We start from the raw sequence: 27,252 nt of genomic DNA, 5'->3' as shown, positions 1-27,252 counted from the left end.
AAAGAACCTAGCTGCAATACGCGATTCACCATGGCCCACAAATGTAAGATAACTGCGCTCGTTTTTGAGTCTGCCGTCTTACTATCACCAGTTCCTGCCACGCATGTCAACGCTGCTCGCTCCATTGTATCAACTGCTTGAAAAAGAGTAGAAATGGCAGTGGAAAACCCAGCAAGAAAATTCATATCACCTGGTTAAACAAACTCTTCTGAGCTCGCCAGTGCTGACACTTTTCGACCCCGACCAGCCACTACAGTCGGAATGTGATGCGTCACCGTTGGGTTTAGGGGCTGTAATTTCTCACCGCATGAGCAAAATGGATAAACCCATTAATTTTCCTTCACGCATGTTCGCACCCGCTCAAAGGAATTACTCACTACTAAAGAAGGAAGCTCTGACGCTGGTGTCGGGAGTAACAAAGTTTCGAGACTACCTGCATGGATCGAGAGTTAATTTGTTTTGGTCACGGACCATCAATGACTAGTCAGACTTCTATGAGATCGACCTGTGCCTCCAATGGCATCGGCACGTATTCAGAGGTGGGCTCTGTTCCTAAGCCCATACCGGTGCTGCATTGAGTATAGGGCCGTGAAGCAATATGCCAACGCAGACACACTCAGCCGCTTGCCTATGCCGACTCCAGATGCAAGTTATTCGGGCACTTTACTAGAATACGCACTCTCTTTAGAGCACCTTGACAGCTGGTAATCATCAACTCGCACACGAAATGTATCAGGCACTCACAATGGGTCGTGAGCTGCTCACTCATTCTGGCTTGCTGCAAGGAATCGTATCAGGTAATGGGTCTCAGTTTCCAAGCCAGCAGTTTGCGAAATTCATGACGAACAACAACATAAAGCACCTACGCTGTGCGCTGTGCCACTCGCAGTCTAATGGCCTTACAGAGTGCATTGTTCACATCATCAAAGGTTGGCCTTCTTAAGCACTCGGCGGTAAGTGGCCTCTATTATAAGCGCTGTCCAAGGGTGGAGACACCATTAGGAGCTTTGGCAATTGGCAACTACAGCCTCAATTCTAGACATCCTCCAGTGCACTACATCTGTAGGCTTGGAGTGGCGCCCGACACTGGTGAAAGATGCCGAGAGCGAGTGGGGCTATACTAATCCAGGTACAACCAAATTAGGAAGGCCCACTAAGCTTCAACAAGGACACTCCCTCACCAGAACAGGAATTGGCCTCCCTGGTGCAGTATTCGGCCACAACCTCCCCAATGATATATATACAATTAACTCATGGCCCTGAGTCCCCAGCAGCAGCGGAGCACCTGTACTACAACGCGGCGGTCAGACCTGTAACGTAGCAGAGCGTGCTAAGAATCGGTGTCCGGACAGGCCGCCAATGGAAACTGACCCTGTGAACATTTAATTGCCGAACTCTGCCGAGTGAGGCTAGATCAGCAGCACTGTTCGAGGAACTATCAGACATTGTTTGGGATATCATTGGCCTTAGTGAGATTAGAAGAACTGGTGAGGCTTATATGTTGCTGAATAACAGCCATGCCCTTTGCTATAGAGGCCTCCCTGATAAGAAGCAATACGGTGTAGGATTCTTAATCCATAAGAACATACGGTAGCATGCAACACTGACGAATTCTACAGCATTAACAAGAGGGTAGCAGTAGTCATAATCAAACTTAATAAGAGGTACAAATAAAAGGTAGTACAAGCCTACGCTCCAACATACAGTCACGACGATGAGGAAGTATATCAGTTTTATGAAGATTTTGAATTAGCGATGAGAAAAGTCCAAACTCGGTATACAGTATAGTAATGGATGACTTCAATGCAAAAGAGGCGAAAAAGCAGGCGGGTGAACAGGCAATTGGCAACTACGGCGTCGATTCTAGGAACGCTAGAGGAGAGGTGCTGGTAGAATTCGCAGAAAGGAATAAACTTCGAATAATGAACACCTTTTTCAAGAAGCGTAGCAACAGAAAGTGGACCTGGAAAAGCCCCAATGGTGAAACAAGGAATGAAATTGATTTCATACTTTCTGCCGATTCCAGCATAGTGCAGGATGTAGAAGTGATAGGTAGGGTAAAGTGCAGTGATCATAGGTTAGTGAGGGCTAGGATTCACCTAAATTTGAAGAAAGAGTAAAATTGGTCAAGAAACAGGTCAACCTAGGGTAAAAGCAGACAAATTCAGGCTGGTACTTGCAAACAGATAAGCAGCCTTAGAACAGAGAGATGAAGATGACATAGAGCTAATGAATGAAACTGTAACGAGGCTGACTTCAGAGGCAGCAACTGAAGTGGGAGGCAAGGCACCAAGGCAACCAGTAGGCAAGCTCTCCCAAATAACAAAGGACCTAATAAAGAAACGACAAAGAATGAAAGTGTCCAACTCAGGAGATAAGATAGAATTCGCGCAACTGTCAAAACTGATCAACAAGGTGAAAATAAGCGATATTCGAAATTATATCATGATAAAGACTGAGGAAGCCGTAAAAAATAGACACAGCCTGAAATCACTGAGAAGGCAACTTGGCATAGGACAAACCAAGGTGTATGCACTGAAGATATATAAGCAGGGTAATATCATCAGCAATCTCAAAGGTATAATAAATGCAGCGGCAGAATTCTATACTGACTTGTACAGTACCCAGAGGACTCAGGAGAACTTCATTCGGAACGATAATGAACAGGATATAGAAACTCCTCCTATAGCTAGAGATGAGGTCAGAAGGGCCTTGCAAGATATGAAACGGGGAGAAGCAGCAGGAGAAGATGGAATAACAGTCGATTTAATCAAAGATGGAGGAGACATAATGCTTCGAAAACTGGCGGCTCTCTATACGAAAGGTCTATCAACTGCAAGAGTCCCAGAAAACAGGAAGAAAGCAAACATTATACTAATCCACAAAAAGGAAGGCATTAAAGAACTGAAAAATTATACGCTTATTAGCTTACTCCCAGTATAATAAAAAAAAAATTACCGAAATAATCTCCAATAGGATAAGGACAACACTGGACTTTAGTCAACCAAGGGAACAGGCGGGCTTCAAGAAGGGATTCTCTACAATGAATCACATCCATGTCATTAATTAGGTTATCAAGAAATCTGCAGAGTACAATAAGCCTCTCTATATGGCTTTCACACATTATGAAAAGGCATTTGATTCAGTAGAGATACCAGCAGTCATAGAGGTATTACGTAATCAAGGAGTACAGACCGCTTACGTAAATACCTTGGAAAATATATACAGAGATTCCACAGCCACCTTAATTCTACACAAGAAAAGTAGGAAGATACGTACCTATAAAGAAAGGAGTCAGACAAGGAGACACAATCTCTCCAATGATATTCACTGCGTGCTTGGAATAAATATTTCAGCTACTAAACTGTGAAGGTTTAGGAGTAAGGATCGACGGCGAATATGTCAGCAACCTTCGGTTTGCCAATGACATTGTTCTATTCAGCAACACTGCAGGCAAGTTACAACAAATGATTGAGGACCTTAACAGAGAGAGAGTAATAAGAGTGGGGCTGAAGATTAATAAGCAGAAGACAGAGATAATGATTAATAGCTAGGCAAGGGAAACAGCGTTCAAGATCGCCATAGTCAGCCTCTAGAGTCAGTGAATTCACAGTACGTTTACCTAGGTCAACTAATCATAGGGAACCCACCTTGAGAAGGAAATTCACAGAAGGATAAAAATGGGTTGGATCGCATACAGCAGACATAGTGAGCTGCTGACTGGAAGCTTACCGTTATCACTGAAGAGAAAGGTATACAATCAGTGCATTTTACAGGTGTTGACATATGGGGCAGAGACTTGGAGACTGACAAAGAAGCTTGATCAAGCTTATTGTTCTCGAGAACAAGTTAAGAACTGCGCAGAGAGCGATGGAACAAAGAATGCGAGGCATAACTTTAAGAGACAGAAAGAGAGCGGTTTGGATCAGAGAGCAAACGGGTATAGACGACGTTTTAATTGACATGAAGAAAAAAATATGGCACTGGGCAGCTCATGTAATGCGTAGAGTAGATAACCGTTGGACCATTAGGGTGACAGAATGGGTACCAAGAGAAGGGAAGCGGCAGTAGAGGACAACAGAAGACTAGGTGGTGCGACGAGAGAGAGAGAGAAAATAAAGTTTATTGTGAGACCAGGCTTCTTGAGCCCAAAGGTGGGTGGCCTCCTCAGTCCAGGTAGCCATGGCTCGCTGCCGCTGCCCGAGCCCTGTTCACCAACCGCAGCTGGCTGTCAGGGTCTTGCGTCACCAGTAGAGCCCCCCACTGGTCTTCCAATTCTTCTTCTGAATCCGCCTCTTTCTGCATGTTATCTCCTGGTGGTGATGATGATGGCGGTGCTTCTCGATTATTCCTGCACCCAAGCACCATATGGCGCAAGGTGTTGGGCGTGTCCGGCGGGCAGAACTTGCAGTCTCGCCCGTAGATACCCGGGTACATGGCGTGCAGCAGTGTTCCGTGTGGGTAGGTTCCAGCCTGTAGTCTTATCCAGGTTACCGCTTGGTCCCTACTCATCGTCTTATGCGCGGTCGGGTAGCGACGCCTCTGCTTTCTGTAGTGCATGGTAGAGTGTATAAGCGCGACTGGACGAGGACGAAGAAAGAAACAGATACACAGACACAGCGTGTCTGTGTATCTGTTTCTTTCTTCGTCCTCGTCCAGTCGCGCTTATACACTCTACCATGGATTCTAACCAACTAGCCCGCCAGCGTGTTTTAACCAAGTTCATTTCTGTAGTGCGCCAAGATATCCATGTACTTCTTGGATATCCGTTCATCATGATCCTCGTCACAGTCGTTGGTCCGTGTTCTCTGCGCATCTGAGATGGCTTGGCGTGCATGATCTCGAGCTGCGGCGTGCGCCGCCTGGTTCCCCGTGAGAGACTCATGTCCCGGCGTCCAGAGGATTTGTGCTGCTTCTATCTTGGTGTTGTTCAAGACCTGAAGTGCTGCCTTTCCAATCCTTCCGTTCATATACCTTCGATCTGCATGCTTCTTGCGAGTCCGTCACCACGGTATCCATGGCCTTCTTGCACGTTGCGATGGCCAGGGCTATGCCCAGCTCTTCCGCTGTGCTCGCGTCCTTGGCGACGAAATTAGGAAATTTGCGGGTACTAGTTGGAATCGGCTGGTGCAGGATAGGGGTAATTGGAAATCGCAGGGAGAGGCCTTCGTCCTGCAGTGAACAAAAATTGGCTGATGATGATGATGATGATCAGGTGGCTTCGAGATGAAGCTAGCGCGAGTGTTGTTAAGCTACAGACATACCCCATTACCGTGCAGCAAGTCCTCTTCAGAAATGCTGCTGAATTTCGAAGTTCATTCACGCTTGGATACAGGTGTGCCATCTCTATCACGGAGTTATTTGCAGCCTTCCAGATTCCAGTGTGGGGATCCTACGTGGGTGCACAACTTTGCCCAAAGGCATCGAGGGTTCTCAGCTGGTCATGGTTGATACTCCAGATGGGTCAGCCCGGCATCACTTGGGACTACATTTGTCGTCAGGTGCCCGGGCACCTGACTCAGTCCAGCCTAGCCCAGACAACAGGGAACAGCAGGTGTCAACCCAAGGAGAGTGGCTCAGCCCGGGAAGTTCAGAACCCTACGGCGCCATTCCTGTTCCTTCGCCGTCACCTCCAGTACCTTTGACATCGCCTTCAGCCAAACAAGCTCAATGTCACACAACTCCACCGGTCCTGCGGAGGTCTACCAGACGACTGAGGCCCATGCAAAGACTGCAGCTTTGTTGTCTGCAAAATAAAGGATCCTGCGTCTGCCCTTAGACTGACTCTAGCCATCACTCTGTCACGCACCACAACACTTAAATATCTAAAAAACTAAAATTAGAACACAAGTATTTGTGGTGAAAATCGTTATTTTAGTCCCACGTAGTTGAGACAACTCTGGAAAAATTCACCAAGGTAAAGATCGATCAGCACGAGCACTCTCCATGGCTGCTTTTATGCAGCTGTACAACATGCTGTCCAATTAAAGTCTGGTGAAGCTTCCAAAATTTAGTAACTCCATTAATGCAGGCAAACGTCACTTGATAACGCTTTCTGACCGGACCTCAGCTTTTGTGTCCATGAGCCAAGAGAATGGGAATTATAACACAAATGGAAATTTGATAGGCTGTGTGGAAAGCAAAGTGCAATGTCAGCACACTTTGGACCGTGGCTATGCCATATCACAAATAACAGATTTCATTATACCAGATACATTATAAGGCTATTTAAGTAATTATGGCAGAGGCTTTCAAAGCTTGCAGCTTGGAAAAAATTTTCCAATAGATTAGCGGTGCCACTCGCAGCCTCAAATCGCCCTGAAGCTTCCCTTGTAAATGTAAAGACCCAAAGTTCTGCTTCACCCACATGCACAGAGCTTCACCCACATGAATGTGCATAAGACAACAGAAACTTGCATGCTTATTGCGATAAGTATACTGTACACAAAAATGCAAACAAAATAATGTGTTGATACATAGAGTATAAACTTGGCATGATTAAAGTTTATTCAATGCTATTGTATAAGATTTAGTAAAGATTTAAAAGAGACCATGGGATAAACCCATTGGTTGGATTGGATAAACCCAGGACAAAAAACGTGGATCCATTTTACTCATGCGGCCCAAATTGGTTGTGCCAGCTGACACAATAAGTGCCAGCAGTGGGTGGCCACTGAGAAGACGCATCAGCGACAAGCAGAAGTTCCACTTGGACTTGTAGGAGAAAGGTCAGAAGAAAAAAATGAAAGGAAGGACCACTCATTCTCACAACTTCCGATAAACAGTTTCACGATGATGCATGAACAGTTTAAGAAATTAGGAATGAATCTGCTTGTATCAATTGAATTTGCTAGTTATGAATTTTCAACAGGGTGCTTGCGATGCAAGTCATGTGCGAATTTAGGAAGAATTGGAAAACTGGCACCATCAGGAAAGAACAGGCAGTGCTGGTGTAAAACTGGCCAGGTGGAAATCCTACCACTGATCAGTCTGAAATAGTTTGACTATGCATTCAAGGTCCAACATACAAGACGGCTGCATCTGAGGGCCCTTTCATGGTTAATAATGTGGACACTGCCTCTTAATTTTTTTAATTAACAAAAAAAAAAAACGTAACCAAAATGATTAGTCATGTATAGTTGCAACAGCTTCCTCTTTTCATGTGGAAAGAACTAAAAGAATAAGGATATCAAATGGAAAGAAATGTCACAGGTAGAGTAAATCGGATGTTATGGAAGGGGTCTTAATCCAAACCGTACAAAACATCATTGGGCTAGTTGGTTTGTCATGCATGGTTTGCAAGGTAGCAGCAGCAGAGAGCACGAAGGATTAATAGCGGGGCATGTAACTATGGGGGAGATGATGTATGCAATCAGCCCCTAGAACAGATGCCAGGCACGCTTTCAGTTGCCTAACTCCATGGGCATGTTCCAATTCATTCCAGCAAGCAACCCTGTCATCTAACCTAATAAGACGGCTTCATCTCTGCACCAGCGGTGCCAGTCTGTGTTTTGGAACACAAACATGCCTATACATTGTTGATAACCTGGCATCCAATTTCTTATGCGAAGCTAGATAAACCGTCAAGTTAATATGAGTAATCTTAAAAAAACTGACAAAAACTAAAAATATCAGTTATTTCACTCATGGTTTATTTGATACTATCATGCTACTTAATTTGCGTTATTGCAGACAACATAGCAGTCCTTTGTAGTTCGACAACTCACACACTTAGTTTTCTTAAGGGGAGATGCTACTATATATATATATATATATATATATATAATTTGTTCTAGAGAGTTCAAAATATTGCCACTCATAGAGATTTTTATGTAGATTTCAAATATGTCATTAGTTTCTGTGTAGCTACTACAATTTTTTAGTTATGTCCAATACAGCTGCAAAACACAGTGATCTTTGGAGGCACTTCCTTCTGTATAAAATTTTCATGAAAAGCATCGAGCTTTAGCTTATTTAACTCTTTGTATACTGCAAAGTGCCGATATCTATCCAATCTGCCCATATATTTAGTGGAACTATGCAAGAAAAGATTAGTAAACTTCAACTAATCTTTTTTTGCAATCCCATGAGAATAACCTTGGGCGCTCATAATTATCTTGTACTAGCGAAATTTGGCACACATACATTTCAAGATATGTGGAATGCTGATATCTTCTTGAAATTGCAATATCTCTCGGCAGTATATAGCTGCAAAAATGCAAGGTTATATTTCATGGGATTGTGGAAAAAATTAATTAAAGCTTCCTTCTTTTTTTTTTCATAGTTCCGGTAATTGTACATGCTGTTAGGATAGATATCGGCACATTGCGGTCTACAACGAGCTAACTAAGCTAGAGCACGATGCATTTTGTGAAAATTTTATACACGAGGAAGTGCCTCCAAAGATCATAGTATATTTTGCAGTTATGTAGGACACAACCAAAAAAATACAGCAGTTACACAAAAACTAATGACGTACTATTTGAAATCTACATAAAAAGCTGTATGAATGGCAGTATATTCAAATCTCTAGTAACTTCTTTTTTCAAATAGCATTTTCCCTTTAGCATATCTTCCTTCTACAGCCTTAATAGCACTCACAGTTACGGTTGCACACACCAGCCACCTCTAGAAAATTCAACACAATGGAAAGTATTGTAAACCGAGCTTGTCAGACTTGGCTCCATTCAGCTTCTCTCAATAACGGCACTCGTCTGGGTTGTCGGTTCACTAGACAGCAAAATATTGCGCACTTTTGTAGACTTCGATGCTGTCTCCTTTGCCGTCTAGTACATTAGGATTAAAACAGGACTTAAGATGGCAATGTAGCTGTCTATGCAGAGAACTGGCATACACCCCATTAACACAACAGAAGTATGTGCCTGCATGCCGAGCTCATCTCAACAGTGCACAGCGAACCACTTTGTTACGAGTTGTACAATTATCAATACATTATATCTTAACCTCTGGCACATGGACCGGTATCGGGAAAAAAAGTTGGCAAACATATAGGACATAACATATCTTCAGTGACCAGCGTTGGAAGGAATATGTGATATTCTCAGGAGAAATATTGCAGATGAGCAATGAGGAATTCCTTATAATGTTATGCTCAAATATTTCCAGCATGCTATTTGTTTCGGTATACGAAGAGTATGAATCAGCTGCTGTGCACATTATATATAGTCGCATATTTGTATTACACAAAAGGCTGCCACATTCAACACGCAGCACAAGATCGTAATACCATATATCTTGTTTTTTGAAGAGCAACATCCAGCCGTCAGCAACCTGGATCACACAATGTCAAGAAATTTGAAGTTGCCCATTCAAAACAACTCTCTATTGACTATTCTGAAATGGCACGTGCATCAACCCATTCTAATGGATTCTAATACCCATCAATGAATTGAATTCAATTGTGCTTGCGACCTACAGGAAGTGCTGGGCTGATTACAAAGCGCATGCCAGGCAAATCCTAAAGAATGCTACACAGAGTGCAGCTTCCCAGCTCCATCCATCATGCCAGCAATTGACAGCAGACTTTGCCTCTCACAGTTGCTGACACTTTAGGGGTTGAACTGACGAGGGTGGTTCTTCCCATGAATGTGTATGGAAGACGTCCTTCACCACATGCACAATTATAGCGCCCAAATGAAAGTGAAAGCACACTTTTCAAAGCATAAATAATAGCAATAAAACATCGAAAAGTTCAGTTTGTTTAGATGAACGACAACTTAGGATGAAAAATGCCAGAAAGGGCATTTTTACCCTAGTGAAAATCCTGAACTAGGAACTCAAGTGGTTACAATTGGTATTAAGTGGTTTCATTAGGTAATCAACTGGTCCCAGTTGAAATACAACTGGTACTCTACTGGGTACCTACTGGGAAGCAAGTGGACCCAGTTGGAGGCTGAGTGGAAACCAACTTGTTCCAGTTGGAGGCTAAGTGGAAGTGAACTGGTTTGAGCCTACTGGTATAAGCCTACTGGGCATGTTATTTCCAGGTACAGACCAGTTGGCCAGCAACTGGTCCCAGTTGGAGGCTGAGTAGAAATCAACTGGCTCGACAGCTGGACACCAACTGGCCATGAAATTTTCAGGTACAGACCAGATTGGCAGTAATGTTCCCAGTTGGGAGCCAAATGGGCGTATTGTATCGTATCATAATTTTTCATCCCAAACATGATATACCAGAGGCCATGTTACCTGACATTTCATTTCGTTTTCCATTCTTTACTCTCTTGCTCAGCAAGGGCTCAGACATAATGATTATTGTTGTGGGACAACGTAAGTCCCAAAGGGTGCAAACTTAAAATTTTAAGAGTGTAGCATGAAGTAGGCAAAAGTATGGCAGGATAAGAACGAGTGCTTCGTGCTCGCCTGACGATGAATAGCTGAATAGGAATCTGCTATGGGCGTGAAAGTCATGCTCTTCAACATCAGTTTCGTTTTGTTTTTTGATGAAATTGACCTGAATTTATTAAGGTGCAGAAATTAGCGTCAGATTTCTGCATGCTTTTAATCAGTTACAAGTTGGGATGATGGGCTTCAAGTTTTTAATTAAAATCAATTATCTGACTTTTGGTTAAAAGGTTGGTCTGTACCATCATTCCCATGCAGGCTGAACCGCCAAACATGCAGTTCTTGTAGACAAGTGCCAAAGTTCCCTCTAGTATTTTTTTTTTTCGTAGAACACCTTCTCTTCGGGGAAAACCGTTTACGTGATGGCAAGTGTTCGTTTCTACAAAAACCATGGAAAAAAAGAAGAAAAAAATTTCGCGAGAGCATGGCGTCAGGCATCCCGCCTTCGCAAAAGGCGGGATGACCTCTGACGCCGTTCTTTCCTCGCTTTCACTTAATTGAGGCCACGGAGGAATGTTTCTTGCTCCGTGCTTGAGGCTGGGGGAATCGTAACAAATACGCACATCGCGGATTGAATCCTGGGAACAGCGCGCCGGCCGTGATATTGGCCGTATCAATGCCTGTAGTAACGTTGGTACGTTCCGCGCGCGTGGTGAATCGTAAACTGTCTTACAATTAAGTGCTTAGGTGATTTTACCGTGAGTCCTCCTTTCTTCTGTTTAATGAATGGGCCGTAACGATGGTCACGTAGCGATGCCTTCTAGGCTTTATTGTTTTTTTTAATTTTTATGTTTATTGATCAATAATCGCCTCGTGCGGCTGCGCCGAGTTCGTCGTCTGCCTTTGCGTACGTCTGCTTGTCCGCTGCGCGGCCCCCCGGAATATAACTGTTAGTGTTGCCGTTTCAGCAACATTTTTTTTAGGTATCGAGACCGATAACTAAAGGCATATCAAATGCGGCGAGCGGAAAGCGAGCGGCCCGGGCTGGAGAAACCGCGGTGGCAGCTCCTGCGGCCAGCGGTAGTCAAAGGTGCCACGAACCAAGCCATGTGTGACGCTCGTTCTTTGAAACAAATGTTTATACATACTCTAAAGTAACTCTATGCCTGCAGTGACATGCCTCTATGCAGCGTACGTTACGAAATCAGGCCTCCACATTTGGAAATATATACTATATTTCCAAATGTGGATCCGAAGCACTACATTCACTCGCGCGAAGTGTGTCATGATTTCAAGGTACTTACACTAAAGTACTGCTGCTTATTTTGCGTTCAATAAGCAAAACGTGAGAAGACGCTTGAATCCGATTTTTTTTTAGCGTTGTTTAAAAAACTGCTTCCAGCAATGCGCGAATGATGCTGTCAATACTGCACAGCGGTGCACAGCGCATACTTTTCGAGATGAACGGGCCAAACATGCTCGAAAGAGGTGCACAGCATTTTGACTCCTTTCGGTCCTTCCGTTTTCGGGACGACACAGGAAGGGCGGCTCATACAGGCCAGGCACAGGCATACACAATTGTAAAACCATAAAACCACCATAAAAAAAACGCGTATATATCTATACAACGCCTCCTTTTGATCTAGAATGTGAATGCTCTCCAGACCTGAGCGGCACAGCCATATTCTAAGAAAGTATGCGAACCAATGAAAGCGCGAAATTTATCAACCCTACAATATAGCGACGAAAGGCGCAGCGTAAGCACACCGTCAATTAATCTGTACGATAAAGAAGTGGAATTTTTAGATGGGTGACCACTTTTGTTTCCCTTTTGTTTTATTTGCGTTGACCATATCGAGTTAGACACTGAGTGATCTGACTACGTGACAAATATTTCGTTACGAACCCATATGTAAAATCAGACGGCCATCGATTACATTACGTTGTATATTCCTCTGGACATAAATATTCAGAGACACCGGTGACAGTCGTTTAATTATTGCAACCGTGCGGGCGTTCGTGAGAACGTACTTTATTGCAGACGACAAGCTTCCGTGTTCAACGCGACAAGCTGCTGTGAGCTGCAGACCGCAATATTATAAAACGAGCCTGCTGAAAATGATTTGTCAAAATAATACGCTAATTTAAAAAAGTTGACTTCAATAACGAAACAAATGTATTTATTAGACAACGTAGGCTTTTTTAAAGATGGCGCCACGTAACGTATAGCGATCAACCTGAAACTTTGTCTATTATATTATAAAGAATTTATCATTCTGCTAGTAAACAAATATATAAATCAAAAAATTATAAGTGTCTTTCGACTCCTCAAACGTAAGGTTTTTTTGACAAGAACAATGTTTCCTGACTTTTGCGTTTGAACTGTTCAGGTTTTCAGTGTTGCCCAATTTTTGTGTAAATTTAACGCAAGTTTCTCATGCGTTTCACTGGCTGTATTTATATGTTTTGATTAAGTGGTCACCTATTGGTTAGTTTTTTATTGTAGCTGAATGATTTGTTTAGCAAAGTATGATCAGCGTGTGACAGCATGACAGCTAGTGTGTGCAGACTGATTTGCGGTGGCCAGATTTTCACTGTCCACAAGTAGACCAAAAAGCACTGCGAACATTGTCACTTAGCCTTCGTGTTCTTGCCAGAAAACAATAAAACTTAAGTACGCGCCCATATGTTTTTCACGCCGACAAATTGCTTGTGCATGTACAATGTGGCCGGATTTTCGCGTACGCTCGCAATCGCTTCGTGCCCGCACGTCCGTTAAATATCTTTAGAAAACACACACACACTCACAAACAATTCCCAGCATCAAACTTTCTGACCCACTACTGACGATGAACTTTGTTGTTGTACGCCTTCGTTGTTTGTGGTCTCCATACTTTTTTTGCCAACAAATTTCCAATCACACCGTGCTCTGTGCAGCGTCGTCATATCTGTTAATGCATTCTTTCTCAAATGCGGCACTTATCGGCCGGAAACCCTACTTATTCATACAGGAAGATACGCGAGGTCAGAGTCGAATTTCTAAGCGAGTTAAAATTCCATTATTTTGGCCATCCTACCAGCGGTCGCGCGTCAATTGAAATTTACAGGTATGCACGAGTTGGTACTGTATACGTACCGGGTGCTAAGACGTTGAAGACGTACTAAATGTTTAGCGCTTCTTTCTGACGTTAGTTAGGTACGGCCACAAATATAAACGGTGCGCACTTCGGCACTCGAGAGAGAGAGATAATTTATTAGAAAGGCGGAGAGGGTCGGCCTGAGCTAGCAGCTCAAGCATATCCGTGCATGGGACCGAAGGTGATGTATTCGCTTCGGCACTCGATGCGAACACACCACCTTCTGCTCCATGCACGGATGCACTATCCACGAATGTGTTGCACCAGTTCACACCATTTTCAATTGAAGATTCCTGCACAGAAAGTAGAAATATATCGTCCAAAATCTAACAGCTACCGTCGCTTTGATCGAGTCGGTTTTTTTTTTTTTTGTATTCAGCTTTTCACCAGATTTTGTCTGGTATTGTAGTTCAAAGCCACGACACTAACAGCACGAAAATCCGTGCACACTCATGTAATTAATGTAACCTTTGTCGTAATGCAGCGCGCGCCATAGCGGCTGTCGAAAACAGCCGGGGAAAGAGCGACGCGCGGAAGCAGACGACGTACGAGCACGTGGTTTACTTGCACCCATACCCGGTTGATGCATGGACTATTTATGGCCGCTACTAAGACATTCAGCACAATACAATCTCCACGACGCTAACAGCCAAGAAGAGACACTTTGAATGCTTAGCCACATGCACAATTAACCTGCATGACGTAGCATCAAACTTAATATCTCCTCATTCGTTTTACTAATAGACAATCGTTTATTATAAGTGCGTACGGCTACTACCGGTTTTTTTTTTTTTTTTGGGGGGGGGGGGGTTCTCGAAGCTTCTTCGAACAGTTGCGGAACCTTGTTGGAGGCATGGAAAGATCCCAGCTGTATGTATGACTGCGTATAATTAATATATGACACGCTTCTGCGCCATCTTCGAAAACGCTAAGTGCGCACGGTTGCATGACCGAGATCTTGAAGGTATCGGGAGGTCCGTCCAAACCCGTGTTTCACGACTGCAGTTTACAGTAGGCACAAGCGACGTTTAGCGCAGGCTAAACTGCCCTTGCTGACGCTGGACGGCCAAATGTTGATCACTCGTCTCATAAATGGTTTTACATTTTTCTCACAACTTGGAATAGCTTGTTCACTGGTTCAAGTCTAACAGGTGCCACGAACGTGAAGACAGTAAAGTGTTTTAAGAAAATAAAGGAATAAGCCTCGAAACATCAGCCTTTTTAGTTTAGGCGTGTCAGCACACGTGCGTTTGTTTACAAACGTGCGGGACGACCAATGAAATCCTGGCGTCGTGTCACGTGACCATTCCCGTAGTTCACGCCGTGTCACGCAGGCGTCTGCTCTTTACTATCAGCGACACCGCTGTTTGCAACAGGATGTCAGTATAAAAGCATGCCACCTCTGATTTGGAATCGCGCACAGCGACACTGGCGCTTACGAGACGTTTCCACGTTCCATGAAACAGAGTCGCAATTCAGAAAGCAGTAATTCTCATTCGGCTTCGTCTGTTCAACGCCGTAGGCTTGGTTCTCAATCAAAGCAATTTTTTCTAACTAGAACACTCCAATAATTACTGCGCAGCAGCTCCTTCCACGAAACTTTGCATCGCAGGAAATGCTTTCTGAAATTCCGCCACTCAAGAATCACGGTTTGAGGATGTGGCCAGACTTTCGTGTATTCTTTAGTTGGCCAGACTTTCACATTCAGATAAACACGAAAGTATAGCACAATTATTATTATATATTTGAATGTGAAAAAAAAAGTTTTTTTTAATTTTTGTTTGTCAGTAAAACACCCCCTTGTTGTTAGCACAGACGCCAAATTTATATTTCATTGTGGCCAGCTGCTTCTTGCAAAAGCACACCATTACAAGACCTTTGCAGCTAATACATGTATTTGTATATAACGTGCATACTTAATAAAACGTAATTCAACAAGTTTGTGCAAAAGGTATTGCAAAATTTCAACCGATTTCAACAAAGCACGCGTGAATAAAAAACCGAAGGAATCACATGCGAAGCAACGTCACGTCATTCCAACTTGACGCTTGACGGACGTAAAAAAAAAAAAAAAAGACTCATGTGGCCGTACATGTAACAGCAAAAAGTTCGCTGTCGTGTTTTCCAGGATCTGGCTTAATTAAGCGCCATTGATGGATTAAGTGTACGCAGACTTAAGAGGTAATACACCTGCCGTTGCATCTTGCTCGGCACAAGTTGAGTTAGCTCTAGGGACTTTTGGTAACAGATGTAAACACCAAGGACGACTCTAGGGGTGACTACTGCTAGTTGACTGCAAATCAAGTGTCAACGCGAACTACAGCGACGAACGAAAGGTAAGGGTACAAATTTTCCCGCCTAGTACACGCGTCATTTGCGGAATTTTCGGGTTTGAGTACGTCGCCGGTTCTACAGCACAGTTGTTCTACGTAAACGCGATCGCCCCCATCGCGACGAAATCAATTTTGCAAGGCGACAAGCAGCGTCTGGAGACAGCGCGCCGCTTGGCGAAGCGTAGTTCGAGTTCGCTCGTGCCGAGTCCTGCGCGGCAGACTAAAGGATCTCGCGGCGCAGCAGCTTGCTGATATTTCAGTGCCAGAGTCCTTTAAACAGAGATCGAATAGAGCAATGCGACCTATAAAGTCCCTGGATGCATTGGTTTCCTAGGGACTTCTGTGCTACAGGCGTGCTCGGTCTGTGGCAACTGTAAACAGCATAAACCAGGCACAGAAGTTGCGGTAGACTGGTGCCGTTGTCTTTCCGCGATGTCACTCAGAAGCAATTTCTACATGCAGTCGTTGTTCCGCGTAGTGTCCTTGTGCACTGAAGCTGCTTCCTTTCAACAAGCTAGGGAACCATGGTCGTGACATCAGTGCACTCGATCCACGGTTTCTCTTCTCATAGTAGCGACACATTTCACTCACCCTACAGAAAATTGCGACGTCACTCAAGTGTGAGAACCACGTTTCAAAGGAAACGCCCATGTTTCCCTTATGCATCAAGATCGCCAAACGCTCTGGTATACGGAGCAGGTGGTGTATCACCCCAAGGAGAAGTGACCACAATTCTTAACGTGCCATCGGTACTACCATCACCCAATTTCTAATTTAATAAAAAACTATTACTCATCAAGGTTATTCTATTACGCACTTCAATGTGTGCATAATAACACCACTCGACTTTGCAGGCAAGCTGGCTTGATGTTTAAAATGCACACAGTTTGCCTGCAAATTCATCTGCTTAAATCACACGCATATTTATTTTTTATTTTATTTACATGATACTACAGACCTCGGACCAAGCAGGAAGGGAAAATTCAAAGAAGGAATGCAATGCATTGTACAAACAGCAATGTACATATATGTTAAGATGCATACATGTAGATATACAACACTTCTAAATATATATACAGAACTGGCACCTCCAAAAGGATCGAGAGGCTTATAGCGCTTGAAAAAGACAAGGACGAAAGGAAGACGTGACACACACAGGCGCTAACTTGCAACAATTTCCCACAAAGAGTTATCTTACCTGCGCAATGATGTGTAAGGAATTTTTGCAAACAGCGCATGTATGATGATGTATGTAAAAAAGTTGTATATATGTATGGGCCCTTTGCTCGAAATAAAGATTGCTGTAAGTTAGCGCCTGTGTGTGTCATGTCTTCCTTTCGTCCTTGTCTTTTTCACGTGCTATAAGCCTCACAATGTCTTACCAACAAGCCCAAATCACTGCATTACAGCATTCCAAAAGGATCAAATGCAAGTGGCAAAGAACTCTCTATTGGAGGTTAAAAAATATTGTTAACAGCCTTTTTAAGGTTTCCACACGTGAAAAGCTCTTCAGGTAGCGAATTTCAGTCAGTTATTGTTTTCAGAATTTGTTTTTGCGAAATGAGGTGTTAAGCTATAGTTGGTGTGTGTGTCATGTTTTGCGGGTTAAAGCGTGCATGACATATGGTGTGGCCGGGATGCCGAGCTTTCCATGTAACAAGGAGCGCAAAAATTCTATCCTATTTTTCTTCTGGTACAGAAGATTTATTTGATTAGTTTTCATGAGGAGAGATGGGGAGTCACAATTCCTGTATTTGATGCAGATGAATTGCACAGCGCACCTGTGAACCTTCTCAACCTGTGCAATGTCTTTTTTCGTGTGAGGATCCCACACCACGGCGGCATACTCAAGTTTTGACCTAACAATAGATTCATAAGCTAATTTCTTCACACTGGCAGCTGCTCCCCTTAACTTGTGTCTTAAAAACCCGTTTTTTCTTCATAGCAGATGAGGTTATAAAGCAAATGTGATCACTCCAAGTAAGTTTGTTCATGATTGTGCCTAAATATTTGTATTTTGTGACCTGAGTCGCAGATGTAGAGTGGAGGGTGTAGTTAAACGTAAAAGGCATCTTCTTCCTGGTGATGCTCATAAATACTGTTTTCTCAAAGTTCAATTACATCCCCCATTTGTCACACCAAACCAATACGTCATTCAAAGCAGTATTCAATGGCTTTGATTTAAAACATATTTCTCTAAACAACATGCAATCATTGGCAAAAAGGTTACTTTTATGTTTTCGTGATAAAGGAGGCCAAATCATTTATATAGACCAAGAACAATAGAGGTCCCAGCACACTCCCCTGCGAAACACCTGATGTGACCTCATATGGAGGGGAACAAAAACCATCAATTTTCGCATATTGTGTTCTCTACTTAAAGTAGCAATCAATTTTATGAGTGGTGCCAGTACTCCATTTACTTTAAGCTTCAGCAGTAGTTTATCGTGAGGAACCTTGTCGAATGCCTCACTGAAATCAAGATATAATACGTCAACTTGTCCGGAATTATCTAGTATGGCATACCATCATTATTGAGCTGTTACCCGCCAAAAACCAAGGATATGAAAATGTCTTGTTTCCAGTACAGTACTCATCTCTTAAACGAAACTGGCTATGGTACTTGCACGTCTTCCCAAATGAGAAATACGAAAAATGTATGCAGTCTCATTGCATACTGGGATTGGGAAGCTAATAAAATAGCCTCACTCACATTGCTGATCCTTGACTGTCGTAGCTCCCAGGAACTTGGCAGAGTGGAGTGCTTGAGTCTGTCATGGTGTCGGCACTGCAGAAATATCAGCAGGAGAAATTTTGAAAACACATTAGTTGCAGAATACCAATACCTTTTGTTGAACATGGCAAGCAAGCCTACTGCAGTGCTAGTGTGCTCACACGTGTGTGTATGCAGTTTGATAATTCAGTTGCTGCAGGCATTCAATAATTGAACTTCTCTGTTTCACAGACCCATCATCAAACATTTGTGTCCACTGCTGCCATCACTGGGGCAAGCTTCTGCAATCCAAGTCTTCTTTCCTGCTGACCGCATTATGTAGGAGGTAACATCTACAGATTTAGTTTCCCCACATTTATTGTTACATCTGCATTTAGTTTTTTCTACATTTGGCATAGGCTTACTGAAATCTTCTTCATAAGAGAATTGGCATTTACCAGAACATATTCTTTTGAATTCTATCCTTTAAGCATTTTTCGGCACCCCTGGTGTAAAGAATTGACCCACATGCATGATTTAAAAAAGAAACGGGCATAGAATTTACAATCCCGCATAGATCCAGTCAAAAGTAGAAGGCACATAATGATGAAAGCTGGCCATCCCAAACAAAGGGCTTTGAAATATGCTCCTGCACAAGCTATTTCAGCTCAGTGCTTAAATGCACATGCATCGTGTTCTGTTTCACTGAAATTAGTACCACTAGAGAAAAATTGGCATTATGATGTATCAGGCATTTCTTGATAATTGTTAAGTCTGTTGTGTAAGCAAAATGTGCAGAGCGCTGAAAATTTAGTGACCTTATGTTACAAAAGACATTAGAACTGTATTTGACCTTAGTATGCCAGCAAAATTACACTCTTCAGAAGGTAACAGGCAAGGGGAAGGACTAGAGACGTAATCACTCCTCCCCGAGCTCTGGAATGATTGCTGTGGGAGACATTCTGGCAGATCAGTACTACCGGGGCAAGTAATTGTATCCCCTCTTCCGATGCCCCTGCAGGTGGTGCAATACATTGCATACACAGAGCTAGTATAGAATGAGTATTTTGGTGCCATAATATTATTAGCATGCTGCGACTTCATATAATTTGACTGAACAGTTGGCACCATGCTTCAGATATGATGAATTTTATGGAAAATCTGAGTCATATTTGAAAGCTTGACTCAAGGAACTACGTTTTTCATGAATGCTTTCCTTTGGCCTATGGTTTTTCAAGCTCTCTCTCTCTCTCTCTCTCTCTCTCTCTCTCTCTCTCTCTCTCTCTCTCTCTCATTTTGAGAGGTCATGATGGTGCATGTAGTATAGCATAGTAGTAGTCGAGTTGCAAGAGCAACAGTAGTAGCAAACGACAGTGGTGGTAATAGTAAGAGCCTCTACAGCAATAGACAATAAGCATGGGTCAGAGTTCTCATATGTATGTGCCATTTGTTGCTACACAGACATGGCGATGTTTATCGCTAGCATAGAAACTTCTGCATTATTGCATGAGTTTTGGCTGCAAGTTCACATTTATTGTTTGAAATACGCCTGTAAGACTGTTTGTTTTCAAGTAAAACCCAAATTTATCTATTTTTGCCCTTCATGACAGTTATGAAAACTAAACATTGGGTTAAATTAATAAACCCAATTTCTCCACACAAAGGCAAACTACCAAGAAACGTAGTCTTCAACTGTGAAAGGATGGTAGTATGGGAATGCTCTTGAGTAATGATAAACGACTGTGGGCAGGCACGATGTGTGTGAATGCAGTGAGAGTGATCAGACGCAGGGGAGAGTGAGAGGACGTGTGTAAGTGCTGGTGACTGTCCACCAAAATTACCAAGGTGGGCTCCTCGCACTTATCTGCTCAAAAAAGTGACTTGTGGGACAGAGCGATGAATAGCGGTAGTCAAGAAAGGGATGCCACTGAAGCGAACAAGTTAGGGCGGCAACTGCTTTCCTTGGCAGCATCTGGTGCTTGCTCTTGGGGTACGGCGGCGAAAAGGCAGAGCAAGTGGCGACCTGAATGAAGCTCAAGGGAATCTCAGTAGTCGTAGCGGACCAAGCGATCAAAAGCAACCTCCACCACTTGTGAGATGGCTGTTAACTCGACGCTTTATTTAGCAGGGCCGTGTACTGAAGACGAGCTCACTATGATGATGAATATATACAGATGAAGAAGATGAAGGGTGAATATAATGTGCTCACACTATTAGTAGCTCACTCTCCCCCAACCTCGTTGGGTGAGGACGAAAATAAGCTGGTACATAGAGTAGGGCGAGAGAAGTCAAGGTGTTAAAAAAGCAAAATGCGAGTGCGGGAGGGGTTAGTTTTGATAGCGATACAACAGGTAGGGCTCCTTCTTCACACATCATCCTCCCAGAGACAAAGTATCGAGAGTGACATTTCATCCACAAGTTATCTGCAATTAACAGGTATAAATATTCCAAAGGGAGCTCTCAAATATGTTCGTTAGACCAATGACACAAATATAAACAGCACCATTAACCTAAGATAAATGCTAACCATATCCCCCCGCACAAATTTACCTTTCTGATCTCTCAGGCCATTATTTACTAAATTATTATCGTACAGCTTAATTTAATTTCTTGTCTACATTTATTTAATATTTGGTCAAACCTTTTTTCTCTCTTTCTCAGCTTTCGACAAGGTGTATGCTCGTACCCATTGCTTTCATTTTCTATTTACACAACTTACTCCTAACTCGCAGCCACAGCCTCCTAGTCTTGGTTTTGCACGCTCTGACAGCCCAATTTCATCATGTCAAAGTTCCATGAGCAATCGCATTTCTTCCAAATCTAAAAGTTGAAACAGCTTGTATGGAGATCTTACTTGAATTTGCAGATTACAATGAACCCACAGAAATTAAAGTTTAAAATTTAATTATTGAATTCTTGTTAATTAGCAGCCGATTATCCCATATCAACCGTCACTCCATGTTTACCACCACTCACAGCATGTCTCCGAAGAAACTGTCCTTTTATTTCAAAATGGCTATTCTTAAATATTACTAAAAGCCTTCATAGAAACGTCCAGTATAAACGCTGCCATGGAAATGTGTTGCTGCCCTGACAAAGTCCCCTCACCCATAGAGTTTCATATTAGTATACCTAGAGAGAAATCTGGCGCTGCGATCGTTCAACCATCATGGGAATGATGGGAAGTACAGGCTTCGGATTGGCATTCTGTTGACTGGCGAACTAGTCTACAAGTATTTTTTTGGCAGTTTTGGTTTCACTCCAAGCGCACTTGCTATAACCTGCAGTGGGACAGTGCAACGCAAAGCTCTCAGCCTTTGTTATGTTGCTCGAAGTGGCAATAGCGCGCTGTGCCAGCGGCTGGGACGATGTTCGTGTCGCGGTGTGGTGTCGGAGACCTGACGAGAAAGCGACGCCATCGTAAACGTTGAAAGAACATGTTTTGAGCATTTGGACCTTGGTTTGTTAAGTGTGTTAGGTTGGCGCTGTAGTGTCACATGCTTTATGAAACTTCAGAATAGCAAAAAGAAGGCACTAATGATACAAGACATATACAGTTGTACTTCTAGTGGCTTGACAATCAAATTTTATTGAGGGCTTCATTACGCATTGCTCGTATATGTGCTCATTGAAATGCGTGTTTTAGGACTTTGAGAACACAAACTTGTGGTAGGAAAGGCTGCTTCCTGGCTGTAGTCTAGTGTCGCAAGATGTGTAAGTGCAAAGCCACGCATTAACGCTTCAGAAGCAGTACGTCATTATAAAATATGATGAAGCATACTCGTAGGAGGCCACTAGCGTCCTAGATAGCACTGTAGCAGATGTGCTTAAAAGTACTTGAAGACGTTCAGCAATCGTGGCAGTCGACGCAGCCTTTCGAAAGAGCGAGAGAGTTCGCAAGTGCCTGTCGTCTGCGAGAAGACTCGCGTTTGCAGCTAGCAGGCGTCGTAGCAGACGACACTTGTAGCATTCCGCTCAAGGGCGCAACACTTTCTCACAATACAACATTTTTATTTCCATAAATACTTGATGAGTATTTTTATATAAGTACATGCGCGGTTGTTATTGCTGTTGCAAAAATAAATAAATAATTATTCTCTGGTGTTAAATCGGGAACAGAATCGCACAGTAATGCATACCCTGGTGTGTCCTGGTGATAAACCATAGTAAACCATGCTTCCATCTCAAAGTCATACAAAGTTTATGTAACATGTTGTATATTATATAACATACTGCAGAAATAAAATTAGATTTTACACGATAGTATTTGAGTATAGCTTTGTTTACTGCGCCGCAAGCAAACACCACTAGTCTAAAGATCGAAGTCAATCCGAAACCTGTACTTCCCATCATTCCCATGTAGGTTGAGGCAACGCTCATGAGAGACCCCGTAGACACTGGCGCCAAATTTCCCTCTAGGATATTTATTTAGAAACTCTATGCCCCTCACCAAAGCATTGGCTCCAGTGGCATCCCTTGTTCAACTTTTGTTGATGCACATTCACTCATGTGTGCACTTCAAGCCTTCATCTCACTGTGAACCTGTCTTGAGTGGCATTGAGGTTACATACAGTGGAGTCTCTGAGGGGAAGGCTAAAGAAGATGCCTGCAGTGACCACACATGCACCGAACATTGCCGGAAGGCATCGGTGCACTTTGCTGTTGCGAAAGGCTCAAACAACAAAGTAATGCTTACTTGCTTCTGTTCTCTGAGCAGCTATCACTGCATTACTTTTGATCTTTGTCCTTTTTTTTTTTTTCTCAACACTGTCCACTTCTTTCATGCTGGCTTACAGGTCGTCTTTTCCTAATGAACATATTCGCCCATGCATGCAGTTGCACACACGCAAAGTCCTTATTCCAAACTGAAAGTTTATCACTTTAAAGAATTCTTTGTCTTGCTGTGCATGTTTTGTTTTTTTTTCAGACAAATAAAGAACTGTATGTTAGAAGAAATATACTAAAGATGAAGTCTTGTGACAAGTGCAGTGAAGTCTTACTTGACACACAGCCACCCATTTGAAATGGGATGTGCACAGGTGGGCAATAACACAGTGAGTCTCACCACAGTGGCTGGTAGGTCTGTAATCTTTAAAATCTGCTGTAACTAAGCTATTTTATTTACATCACACAGGCTTGGCATACTGCATGCCTACAGACTTGCTTTGGGCAGGAACTACAAAACTGCAGTTGCGTTCACGTCATCTGTACCTTCCCTTCTCGTCTGTGTGTTTTTTCCACAATCCACAGCATCAATTAGTAATTGCATATAGCATTTGCAGGCCTGTCCACATCCCAGCACCTGTAAGCACACACACTATCTTGCGTAGCCTTCTCTCTTGGACACAGCTATAGAATATGCTGAACATCCACTGAAGATACAGGGGTTTATGAAGAGCACCTAGAATGTGGCCCTAAACAGTCCACAAGAGAACCTCTCCTACTAATTCAAAGCATTTTTGTAAGAATCTATATCATGCTCAAAGTGAGTGTGGCTGGAAAACAGTAAATTCATGTAGCTTGTACATATTGTAGACAGCAGATATACAAGAGCAACTGAAAGTCTGAAGAGCACAAGTGCCAAGAACATGAAAATTCATTCTTATTTGATTGCCTAGGCTGCAGCCTGAAATAAAGTGGTGCAATATTTACATGTTTCTGACCAATGCAGTACACGTCCTAGTTCCAGTCTGTATGGCCACACCAGAAAATTAAGTTTTTAACTGCTGGCGTGTTCCAAAAACTTTTGTTCATGATCGTTATGCAGATGCTCACAGCAAGGGTCTTTCCTTTTCATTCACTAACATCCTTTTTGTACTTGAGCACATAGTTTGGTTTGAGTGACATGGCCCTCGAGCAGCACTGTGGGCACACATATATTGCGACTGTCTGGTGCAGTGATATGCTATACAATAGCATACAAGCAATTTGTTTTTACCATCTGTCTACAGTCTAACGGATATGGCAGATCATGACATGCCCTGCAGCAGCAACGCACCATTCCATCAATTGAGTTGCAACTGATAGCTGCTTGGCCAATTCATTTCATATCTTCTCCAACTAAAAGAGGATACCCCTGCCCTATTTTGCATCTCTACTAGTATGTCTCGTTATGCCTCTTTCTGCCTTGCGGCTGCTGCGTGTTTAGTGCCAAGTATAAGGCAGGGCTAAGAATGTGTGTTAGAAGTGCCAATGCAGTTTAAGACATTTCAGATTGCCCTATTAACCTATTATGTGCCCTTGCCATGTCGCAGGTTTTATGTTGAGCCGACCAGACAGTGTACCAAAGGCGTACACGAAATGGCAATTAATGTGAATCAGTGGCCTCCCGAAGCTCCGCTGGGGGGAGGGGGGGAGCACCAATTTGCCTAGTAGAACTCGCACCTCCTGTAGAACTCGCAGATGACTATGAATAAAACAAATTTGGGTGGAGTCACATAAATTGGTGCAGTTTAGGGTGCCGAACAATGAGCACATGTTTCCTATTGGGTCATTCCACACGAAACGTCCCAGACCCTAAAAGCACCTGTCACCAATTCTCTTGGAAAAAATTGGGTTAGTTGGTGATTTTGGGAATGTCGTTTCACGAAAGTATTTTTCTAGAAAAAATCTTTTTGGTGACATAAGCACTTTTTGAAAGTTATGCAAAAAAGCAGAAGTTGGTTGGAGGTAAATTGTTTTAATGAAGTGTGAAACTAGGTACAATAAAAAATCTTATTTTGGAATATTCTACTGTCACGGTTATTTCATGTGACATCATAGGTGAACACATCTATGAATTTTCCGCATTTAATTGGCCCAGTAAAAAGCAAAAAAATTGTGCGTATTCGTAATTATTTTTGCACAAACATCGTTTACATCCAAAGTCGGAAAAAAATCCCCCTGCACATACCTATATCTATATTCTGGTTAACCTTTGTGTTGTTATAGCTCAAAATCTGACTTGGCAGTATATTCATGAGGGCTGTCTTTAATCTAGATTTTTGTTAATCGTCTATTTGCCTGACAAATTTTTTCCTGCAGCATTACAGTTGATGGACCTAGATTAACTTAAAAATTATACCTACAAAGATATCAGCAAAGGAGCTGTGCAAATAAAATGGCTTTTCCTCCTTCACTGAAGCCTAGTGATCAGTTTTAGCAGAAGTACTTGATGCATAAGGAGGCAGTGGCAACCTGTAATGTCAACTGGACTGTTACTGTGCAATCATACCTTGCTGGTGAAGCAGCGCACTGACACGGACACAGTGAAGACACACAAGGAAAGACAACACTCGCTGCACTTGCAACTATCATAGTTGCGAGTGCAGCGAGTGTCGTCTTGTGTGTCTTCGCTGTGTCCGTGTCAGTGCGCTGCTTCACCAGCAAGGCATGATTACTCACCAACTATCCCAACTTTCCACATTACTGTTACTGTGCAATCTGGCTGCGGTGGCTCTCAGCAACATTTATGCTGCAGACGCTGAGGGCAGGAGGCATCGCTCGTGGCCAAAGCCACTACTAGTACACTGAGTGGCAACCTAAATATTCAGTGCATATTCTACCCGCAGAACTGCACTGAACATGCCCTTTGTCCCTCTGCTCCAAAATAGTGTCTGAGAGAGACTGACATTGAAAGAAGTTCACCTTCCACCTGACATCACGGAAATAAGAGTGCTTAATCAGCAGCAAGGGTTGAGTTTTGGCCTTGTTACTACAATATATTTTCTAGTTCTGAGCGCAGAAATCTGAGATAAAATGGACAGAAGTTTAGACACACAAGCACTTGTGTGTGTCTCAACTTCTGTGCATTTTGTCTCAAGTTTCTGCACTAAGAACTAAAAAATAAGCTCGTAAACCTATAGACATTCTTTTTCAGTAGGTCAGCGGTGCATCTACCACTGCATTCTTAGGTTGTTGCTGTTCATAGCAGTCATGTGCTTCAAGTATCATTGCCACTGAAATAGTATGCTTGCTGGTAGGCTACTAAAGTAACCCTTTCCTTTTTTTTTTTTTCATGGGTCTTGGCTATTTTATTTTTAGGTGCTGCATTTTGCAATGTACAGTATGGTCTAATCTTAGATGTAATATGCATCAGTGTCTGGTGCACAAAACTATGAAGACATACAACAGTACACGGTGCTGAAGGCAGTAAACTCATGTGCAAAAAAGTGGTTGGCTGTGTCTGAAGCACTTTACCCTGATACGCAAGGAAAGGAGCTGCGGAAGAAATTATGTTCCATGCAACGTTGCTTGCTCTTGTGCCCACGGTACTGCCTACTCTCATAAGTCCTTGCCACTCAGAGTGCTGATCACTACCTTGTGTATGGCACTACCTTGTGTACACTGAACTGTACTGTACAAGCTTGTATTTTTGCCTCAGATTCCATTTGGTACACAGAAATGTGATTAGAGTAAGCAAACTGCAAACCATGCCAAGAATAGCAGCAATATCTTAGAAGCAATCTGAGCACATCCACATTTTGGAGCACAGCTGAGAAACCGAAGCTCAGTGGCGGGTAGTAAAAAAACATTGTAAGTGCACCATTTACATAAGCAGTTGCAACTAAAGCTTCAGTGCAACAGAAATCGGCACACCTTAATATATTTATTACTGGTCATGAAATTGAGTGTGCATTAGTTTTGGTGAATAAACACAGCACATTGACAGTGCCGACTTGCAAATATCTTACCGCATCAATTTTTCTTTAGCGCAACTTATACAAAGTTTTCATATGCAGTCACACCTTGTATGAAAAATGCAGTAATAAAGCTTTGTGAAAAA

The 27,252-nt window shown here is 42.8% G+C and overlaps 1 protein-coding gene and 1 long non-coding RNA gene across 5 annotated transcripts in view; one reads left to right on the top strand and one right to left on the bottom strand.

Annotated features, from left to right (window-relative positions):
• LOC142567368 (uncharacterized) overlaps window positions 1–27,252 on the bottom strand; it is a 996,706-nt gene that overhangs the window by 965,955 nt on the left and 3,499 nt on the right. For all 4 annotated transcript variants that reach the window (XR_012825184.1, XM_075677836.1, XM_075677835.1 and 1 more), the window contains exon 2: window positions 18,489–18,563. Coding sequence is in view for 3 of the 4 variants with exons in the window: in XM_075677835.1 (XP_075533950.1) it covers window positions 18,489–18,563 (75 nt within the window). In the remaining variant the exon portion in view is untranslated. The remainder of the gene's footprint in view (window positions 1–18,488; window positions 18,564–27,252) is intronic.
• LOC142567461 (uncharacterized) overlaps window positions 15,522–27,252 on the top strand; it is a 43,958-nt gene continuing 32,227 nt past the window's right edge. Inside the window, exons 1-2 of the long non-coding RNA XR_012825186.1 lie at window positions 15,522–15,778; window positions 18,741–18,834. This is a non-coding gene — a long non-coding RNA (uncharacterized LOC142567461). The remainder of the gene's footprint in view (window positions 15,779–18,740; window positions 18,835–27,252) is intronic.

The sequence above is a fragment of the Dermacentor variabilis genome, chromosome 1 (genome assembly GCF_050947875.1).
Source record: "Dermacentor variabilis isolate Ectoservices chromosome 1, ASM5094787v1, whole genome shotgun sequence".
Lineage (NCBI taxonomy): Eukaryota > Metazoa > Arthropoda > Arachnida > Ixodida > Ixodidae > Dermacentor > Dermacentor variabilis.
Note: the sequence above shows the minus strand (reverse complement) of the source record. Positions and strands in the feature narration are given on the sequence as shown.